This window comes from Tigriopus californicus, chromosome 2 (genome assembly GCF_007210705.1).
Source record: "Tigriopus californicus strain San Diego chromosome 2, Tcal_SD_v2.1, whole genome shotgun sequence".
In the NCBI taxonomy this organism is placed as follows: Eukaryota; Metazoa; Arthropoda; class Copepoda; order Harpacticoida; family Harpacticidae; genus Tigriopus; species Tigriopus californicus.
In genome coordinates, this window is record NC_081441.1 from 15,100,320 (window position 1) to 15,109,535 (window position 9,216).

Consider the following 9,216-nt stretch of genomic DNA (forward strand, 5'->3'; position numbering starts at 1 on the left):
TTAGTTGATGAAAATGACTTTTTGTTTATCATAACAAGGGGTCGGAAAACAGTTTGTGATTTTGGTCGAAATATTGATATGTTGTTTTCAAGTTACGAAAACCAGCCAAAACAAGTTCCGAAAACGTAAAAATATGTTCTAAATATGTGAAAATAGTTTTCATTTGTTTGGATATTCAATTATTAGTGTGGTATTTCAGGTCAAAATTGATTGATCAAAAATTTTCACGATCTTTTCTTGCTCTTTGAGCTCAGTGCAATCCCAGATCTTTGCCCTCGGTCTGGTTTATTGTAAAGAGATTCGTTTTTTTTTGGATGAAGTTCTCCTCTTACCAACAGTTTGAGGATGGACACCGAAAGGCTCACCCATTTCCTTGGACTTCTTGATGGTCTTCAGCAGACCCTTGGTTTTGGTTTTGACATCAAGACTGCTCTTATTTGCATTTCAGCACAATGATTTGGTGGCAAACGATTGGAGGGTTACCACCCGCCTTTCGGCTAGAATTAGATCATGTGCAGCATGGCACTATTGTACTATGTGCTCAACACTTCCTTTTATTGTCAAACAAATCTTTGAGCGGGAACATGGCCTTGAACATTTTTATACCCACAATGATTTGGTGGCAAACGATTGGAGGGTTACCACCCGCCTTTCGGCTAGAATTAGATCATGTGCAGCATGGCACTATTGCACTATGTGCTCAACACTTCCTTTTATTGTCAAACAAATCTTTGAGCGGGAACATGGCCTTGAACATTTTTATACCCACCCTGTAGTTCTCCGGAATTTCCCCTAAACATTGCCAAAGCTCTTCAATTTCCCCCAAAATCGTCGTTTTTAAGGTTATTTTATGGTTAAAATTCATGAAAAAGTTTTTTTGCTCAAAAAGGATCAAAAGAGTTGAAAACTGAATTTAGCCCGATAAAAAAAATCCGACCCTGAGATTCATGACCATCTTCTTTATTCCAGTGTATGTGGACGCCTCGGAAGGTTGCAATGACCTAAGATTTATCCTTGGAAACCAAGGCGTTGGCACCGGTATTGCCAATCGCCAATGGAGCGTTAAGGTACTGAACATCTTCATTACGGAAACATGTAGGCAATGAAATGAACAGTTTTTAATTCAATTTACAAAAGTTGCTTCTCAACCTTACCAATGGTTAAAACAGAAAAAAACAGCCAAATTTCCAATTCATCCCTTTTTTAAACCATTTTTCCACGTTTTCGACTCTTATTTATTTTTTTCTCAATAACTTTCCCATTTTCGGGATTAACCCATTAACTTGCCCTCTTGCTGTCAATTACATCCTAATATGCGTGTTTTTTCACTGTTTATGTGCTTGGGACTATTTTATTTCCTTTTATGTAGCAAGATCAGATGACGCAGTCTAGTTTGAGCTTTCAACAAACCAAAAAAAGACTTAAAAGAATGTAATCAATCCCCGGTATCGCGGTACAATTAAAATAAAGTATTATGATTCGCCTAATTGCTGTCACTTTAACTTGTTACAAAACGTTATTTTGTTATATTTATTATGAGAGCAAAGCATCCTAAGCAACAAACTTGGTAGGCTCCAGAAATGAATCGTTTATTTGTCATAACTTCTTTATAAAGTGAAAATGTGTTCTCAAGCCAAACATGAAAAGAAAATAACGTTGTGTCCTTTTATTTTCGCCAATATTTTCCGCCTTCTGCATTTCTTGGTTTGGCTTGTTTTTGCATGCTTCTCTAACCGCTAATGGGAATGTAAACCCCATACTAATGCAAAGAAATATCATATTTTGTCCAATTACATCACCTTGCCCATAGTTTGGAGCATAGCTCAAAACTACTTTTTAAGACGTTGCCCTTCTGGAATAAATACCGACTGCCATCTATTGGTGAAATGATGTAGAAAACGGTCATGGCCTGTAAATATGACCAGATTAGATAGACAATTGGAAGCCTGCGTGCTTCTGCACTAGCTTCAAAATTGTTTTAAAAATCCCTTATGCTAAGTGGAATTATAGACATCCTTTTTACATTACAGGTGACCCAATATGCATGTGATTTCAAGAATCTGGCTCCAGAGGGATGCACCCAATATTACTTTGGTTCGTCAACGGATATTATCCAAACCTACAATTTTGGAAATGGACGACACTTGGCAGATCAAAATCAAAATATTTGCATCAGGTGAGCTATTGTCGACAACTGATATTATAAGCTTTATAGTCGATATCAGTAAACCCATTTTTCGTTTGCAAGCAAACAGGATGCCATTTTTTGATCCTTTTTTCAATGATATTTTAAGTCTCCTTTGAGTTATTTGCGAATCTTATGTGCTATTTTCCTGTCCTTTTGGAGGTTCAAATGTTCCTTCGCATGATCGTAGTTTTTCTATTATAAGGCGCTAGTCGTGAGATTCTATAATCAGAATAATGCCCCAGGAAAAATGGTTTTGATAGTTTTGCTACAAACATTTACTAGTATTCCGCTTTTGATCAAATTACCGAAGGGCAAAATGGCTCATCAAACTTCAAAGAAGGCATCAAACTATAAAGAGACACACCAAGCCATAAATGGGCACACCCTGGCACACACTGAACAGCAGAAGGGTTAGTAAAACCAATGCAATTGCACCCAACACATGTTTTGGCGCACAAAAAGAAGAAAGTGGCTCACCAAACCAGGAAAACGGCACACCAAGAAAAAGAGGCTGGCTACTTTTCATGTTTGGGACAAGCATTGCTTGAAGGAAACGCTTATCGTGACAAGATATGTCTTGATCAAACACCTCAAATGTATGGCTAACCGCGTTTGCAATGAGCCCTTATATTTCAAGCCACAATTTCACTTCCGACACATTTGGGAATTGACGGTTTGAAGATTAACAAAATAATAATTGCTTGAGTGCATGATATAGGATTAAGTCACAACATATTTTAATCGTATTGAAAGCGCGATCTAGCCATCTCTTCCGCCGGCGAAAATGGGGCCTTGCCTGCGTTTTGAATGGAATCTGCCACTGTGCATGTTGGGTGTACGTGACAACTAAATACTATTGATTATGGTGTCCAAGACCACCTTTTTGTGTTCTGATTAGCGTGTGCATATTTCTTTTTGAATTGTGCTTTTGTTGTTTTCTCTTTTTGGTGCGCCATACATACTTATTTGTGCGTGCCCCTTTATGCCTTCTGTTTGCCTATTGCCCATTGCCCATTTTGCCCGTTGTTGTGTTTTGATATTGATGAGACAGCCTATTGGGGCGAACTTAGGTGTCTTTATTGATCATTGATTTATTTGATTTCCATAACTTTCAGACGAGAGCGCGGGAATTGCAAGATTTGTTACACTGCCATTGAAGCCATTGACGTGTCAGTTAGTGGAGTAACGGCAGACATGGCTTACAATAACGATGTAAGTGAATGAAAATCAGTATTGTTCTGCCATGAGTTTAGAAACGGATGAGAAGAAGAACGCGAGGGTCGAGCACAGCTAAAGGGCATACTAATGCCTCGGTATTTCAGGATAAGAAATGTTGTGGATACAGCGGTGGTTTGGCCACTGAGGGCTTTGACTGCATTGTCATTCCGGGCTTGAGGAAAGATACCGCTGACAGCGAACGCATAGGAGAGTCGGTGTGCGGAAATAATGGTGGACTCACTAGTAATGCTGCTGGGGCTGCCTCGGTCACCATTTGTTGTAAGTGCTCTATTTCCACGGTGTCGCCCGACCAAAGGTCGGTCAAATCCTTGGCCTAATGTCCTCGGAATGATTTGTTCCAGCCAAACGCCAACCTTTCAATGTGCGTTTCCTCAGCGACAGTTTCGAATCTGCGGACGAACTGGGCATCTTGGGATTCCGTCTAGTTTACACCCAGAACTCGAATGGATGCTAACTAAACCAGATCCAGGATTTTGTTTCTGTCTCTTCCATTCCTAGACGATATGATACCAACTATGATTATAATAATCCCTTGAACTTGATTTAATCACATGCTGCAAACAATATTACCGTGTTATGTTTTGAATTATATTAGCCAAAATGAACCAATCAAGTTAGTGTATTATTCAAAAGGCCAGTCCGCTAGATATAACTTTCATCACTAGGAAATGCAATTCGAGAAGTGCCTGGATGGAATTGTAGAACTGATTTTTCCCACGCGCCTGTAACACTCGTACTCAATACTATATCTACTCGACAGCACTCCATAATGATAAGTTTTTTCTTTCTTTTTAAAAATACGTTAACAAATGTGATCATGATGAACGATGGACAACTCGCTGTAGGTTATGAGAAAAAGGACTTATCTTGGTGTGATTTCCCTCCACTTGTGGCAGTTTTTGACTTTCAAGATACAATTCAACCTCGTTGTCGGCATCTTGCTTATCCTTGGAGAACTTTCTTTAAGAAATGTTCGGTGTGCTGATGAATTCAATACTGAGAACGTTGATCTTTTCGATCGAAAGCGATCTTCCCAAGCCCTAACAACAACTGAACGTAAATGTTGTGACGAGGTCCTCTCCGGAGATGAGTTGGGCAAATACTTGTGCGTACTATATTTGTACTTACTAAATAAATCCCCGTGCTTACTTCCAAATGATCTTAAGAGATGTGGCTCAAGCCAAATGAGATTTTCGTGTCCAATATCTTGTATCCAACGATTAGTGATCGGCTTTGAAAGTGATTGGCGCGTTGAGCAAAAATCAAAGAGGGTTATAATTAGAGATGTAATGAGGCAAGAATTTTCGGGCTGGGCTGAGCTAAGAGGAAGGTGGCTCATTTCGAGCTGAGGTGGGTTGACAGTTTCCAGCTCACGAGCTGGGCTGGGCCAAAAAAAACAGGTTTCGAGCTGAGCTGGGTTGATCGGGTTGATATTTCGAGTCAAGTCTGAGCTGGGCCAAATCCGAGCTAGCCCATGTCCGAGCTGGCTCATGATCGAGTTGACCCGACCCATGTCTGGGCTGAGCTATGTCTGAGCTGGAAGAACCAATAGACCTATTGGCCAATCTAGTTTCTAGTTCTCGTGTCAGGTAGCACCACGAAATTGTCTTAATCCAAACTAGGTGTCTAAAAAGTGCAATCAAAGACAGAACATAAAGTTCCTTTTAGACGATGGTACCATTCAACGAAAAAAAAAAACAGTCTCACCTCGGACTTGCATTTATAGACGACAAGATAACCTCTCGAGTAAATTCATGCCAATGATATGCATGTACTATTGACATAATTGAGACTTTTGCTTCCCTCCCTTGAGCGCTTCAATAATTTGAATTTGATATGCTTTCACAACTCGTTCAAAGTTTCAGTACCGAGTTCGCGTAAAGTGTTTGAAAAAAAGGAGGTACATGGCATGTTTTTGCCGTATAGACTTTTTAATCATCCTCCAAAATTTATTTTTATGCGCAGACAAGACATTTCGATTCAAACCATTCAAATTCTTTTGTTCAATGTTTTAAGGTCTTTTATGCAATCATGACGCCAAAAGTTGTCAAACTGATGTGGGCCACAGTTGAGCTCCGTCGAGTTCGGTCAGGGCTGAGGCATGGCCTCGTCGATTTCGAGCTGGGTTGTATCATAGCTCGTCAATTTCGAGCTGGGTTGTATCATAGCTCGACGATTTCGAGCTGGGTGGGCTGAGCCAGAGCCTAAACCCAGCTCGAGAATACTAGCTGGACTGACATATAACTCGACCTTTCGAGCTGAGCTGAGCCAGAGTCTAAACCCAGCTCGAGGTGGTCTGGGCCAAATACGTTTCAACAATTCGAGCTGGGCTGAGCTCCGGGCTAGCCCAGAGCTCAGCCTGTTGTCGAGTTTCGAGCTGGGTTCCAGCCCATTACACCTCTAGTTATAATGCGTAAACAGTTTTCCTCAGTCTAGACGGTCTGAACTATCGATAAAAGAAAACCGGCTACGAAAACCCCTCTCGTAATGCTGCACTACGTGCACATCAATTTCAAGTCCGATCTCTACCAATGATAAGGGTCAACGTCTTTAAAGAACGCCGGAACACAATTCCTCCGTTCACAGATAGTCATCAAACGGATTTGTTGGAACATCTAACCTTAGTTACCCTGAAGGAGGAAGGGGCCACAAGAGGGCTAATAATGAACAGAAGTGCACAATTGGGGACCAATCTAGAAAAAAGGAGTAAGGAACTTGATTAGACTTACTTTGCCTCACTCCAGGGACAGTGCCATGAAAGCGAGTGGAGAGCTAAAGATAACCTGGAATGGCGCAACCTCCCACAGTTCCCTCCACAGTTCCCTCCACGGTTCCCTCCACGAGCCGGGAGATCAATTGCAATAGTGACCTAATCTACTCGCATGCACCTTCATCTTTTTTGTAGTTAAAATTTTACGGATTTTGGAACCGATGGAAAAAATAGCATTCAGTGTAATAAATAAGAATGTCATGTCGGGACACAAAGTGGTCGGGAACAATTATGAAACCCTTAGTCTACAAATGATGAATTGGTATTAGCCGATCGGTGAAGCCCCTGAACAAAGGGTTGGTCAGTGATTTTGCTACAATGAAAAAAATATTTCACATTGAAACATTAATTTTTCATTTCCCTCCATGGGAATGAAAAACCTTTGCTTTCGTTTGGGCACCCGTTCCTAATCATAAAATTTCGGGCTTCATTCTTGATTCGAACTTGAGCTTATGAGTTCGATGTTGAAGCGCTGACTCATGAAAGCGGTATTCTCGATTTCTCAACTAATTCAACTCAAGAAAAAATTATCACTTTTTGTTTCGCTATTTGCATGCTCGTCGCGAGTGAAAGGACTTCGGATCGGAGAGAGAAGGATGCACATTCACCAGAATTTCTGTCTCAGGTTGGCATGTAGACTTTTCACACGTTCTCGTGGATGTCCCTAATTCACACTTCAACACGAATAAAACATTACCATTTTCACGAGCATATCATCCCAATTATCTTTTCTGGCATGTTTTTCAGAGTTGAATAAGGCCTCTTTTCGGAAGAATACCGTGCTTCCATGAGCCTTGCTTTTTTAGAACAAAGACTTAGAAATGAGGCACAACTAGTCATGGGCATCAATTGTTCAATTTGAAATTTTTATTCAATAAAAAAGGACACAAGCGTTGACGGGTATACAAATTGTATTTGATATAGTGGATGCTATATTTCGGAAAATACTTTTGGGAGTGGCCAAAACATAGCCACGCTGTGTAAAAATCTCAGGGTTTTCCAAATTTTCGCTTTTTTATTTTTTTCTTTCCCCGATACAACGGTCAGCTCTACGAACTCTTTTGATTCGCCGACTCCTCAAAACTTGAGCATAGAAATTATTGTCCTTCATGAGCACAATCAAAATCCACATAATTAGGATCTTTATAAAAATGGATCGGCCTCTAGACCTTCTAAGTGCTGAAGCACGCCGTTGCTTGGCGATGGTCCTCGAAGGCAAGTCGATTACTTCCATCAACAAACCTATCGTGGTAGAAGCATTGGTGATGTGGGTCATAGATTTCTAGACACTGGATGTCGGACGACCGACCACTCGGCTGGTAAAACAGTACAATGGATGGTCTCCTGGGAATTGATTACAAACCGGTTTATTGTACTGTTTAGACAACCGAGTGGTCGGTCGTCCGACATCCAGTGTCTAGAAATCTATGTGTGGTTCAATGAGACCAAAGATCTTTTCTGCCCACCAAAGTTGACATAAGATTAAGTCCCTCATTAAAGGACGAGGAAGAGCAAGATTTCTTAAGTAAAGGAATGGATAAATTTTGCCACTCACAGATCAATCTCTTTGGCGGTTTCAATTTTCCAAAGACAGTTCTTGGATGGATTCCTATCCCTTTATTCCCTTCTGAATCTTTGTCGGTGCTTGAAGACTGTACGCTTCGGCATAGCTTCATTCATTAACGCAGCATGTGGGCCAACCCACACGAGGAGACAGCACACTCGATCTTGTTCTCGTTGATGAACCAGAGCTCATCACTAATGTCTCTATAACCAATACCGATTCATCTGATCACTCGCTCCTGGAAATTATCACCCCAATGAAAACGGAGCATCATCAAGGCATTCATTAATCGTTGGAGCAAAGTCGGCCTCTCAGGGTATGTCATAGGTCACGATCATTGGCCTCACATCAAAGAAAAGTTATCGAAACATGACTTGATTTCCACAATGGAACGCGAATTCTCAATTGACAAAGCTATTCCGCGGATGAAAGAGGTATTTGGAGGAATCTGCGATTCTATAAACATTCCTGAACGTAACAAAGCAGGTCAAAAAGGCATCAAATTGTTTCCAAGCACCGGAAAAAACCCTGAAAAATGAAACTGATTCGTAGATTGAAAATGAATCCTTGACTGCCAAGATTGGGATCCAACTTGTGGAAAATGAACTTGGCATAAAGCATTCGATTGAGAGTGAAGAGTTGTGGAAGGAGAGTAAGGTAGTGGAAGATGTGAATTACAATCCAAAAGCCTTTTACTCGTATGCCAATTAAAAAGAAAATCACTAAACCCAGAGTGAGGCCCTCAATCGGAACCAATGTTGCGTTGGCATCAAATCCCAAAACATTAGCAACAATTCTTGGCGAAAAACGTACAAATGTATTCTCGACACTCGTGCAACTACTAGCCCACGAAAACCCATTTGACGTGAACCCTTTGACTAGGCATAACTAGTAAAGGTAGAAAGTGTTCTACGTTAGTAAGCCGCAATGAATGGAGCCAGGTGTACGCCAAGGCTCAATCCTGGGACCTATTTTATTCATTGTACTTAATTCGCCTCTTTTAAAGTTGTCCTTGAGCTCCTCTACCTCGTGTTATGTGAATGTAACTTATGCAATTGGTCTTCATACTCAGACAGTACCAACAAAGAAATTGAAGTGGTCAGTAGCGCTAAGGATTTGGGAATCATTGTACAAAACGACGAAAAATCCACCCAAGCACATGCTGGGTGTTTGCTAAATAGTGTCAATGGTGGGATTTCCCACAATTGAAGAGAACTACTTGTAAGTCCAAATTCGATCTTAGTTAGAACGGCATCCAAACTGTCGAGAGGCTGCGTAATTGAAAAGTGATATGGCTCCGTATATTTCTTACAAAAATCTAACTAACGCGATCAGAGCTGTGACTTGTCTGAAAACCCTCACAAGAAAGAAAATCAATTTGTAATATGGCGTCATATCCAGTACAAAATTTAGTCATCGAGCGAGTTTACCAAGAGGTGTTTTCCAACACTTCAA

General features: G+C 40.7%; 2 protein-coding genes across 4 annotated transcripts in view; one reads left to right on the forward strand and one right to left on the reverse strand.

Moving 5' to 3' along the window:
* LOC131893075 (uncharacterized) overlaps positions 1-4,034 on the forward strand; it is a 12,429-nt gene extending 8,395 nt beyond the window's left edge. For all 3 annotated transcript variants that reach the window (XM_059243006.1, XM_059243005.1, XM_059243007.1), the window contains exons 6-10: positions 970-1,067; positions 2,031-2,176; positions 3,304-3,400; positions 3,511-3,685; positions 3,769-4,034. In XM_059243006.1, coding sequence (XP_059098989.1) covers positions 970-1,067; positions 2,031-2,176; positions 3,304-3,400; positions 3,511-3,685; positions 3,769-3,881 — 629 coding nt within the window. In that variant the 3' untranslated portion in view covers positions 3,882-4,034. The remainder of the gene's footprint in view (positions 1-969; positions 1,068-2,030; positions 2,177-3,303; positions 3,401-3,510; positions 3,686-3,768) is intronic.
* Positions 1-9,216, reverse strand: part of LOC131893072 (uncharacterized) — a 59,401-nt gene that overhangs the window by 38,805 nt on the left and 11,380 nt on the right. The gene's annotated exons all lie outside the window — the stretch shown is intronic.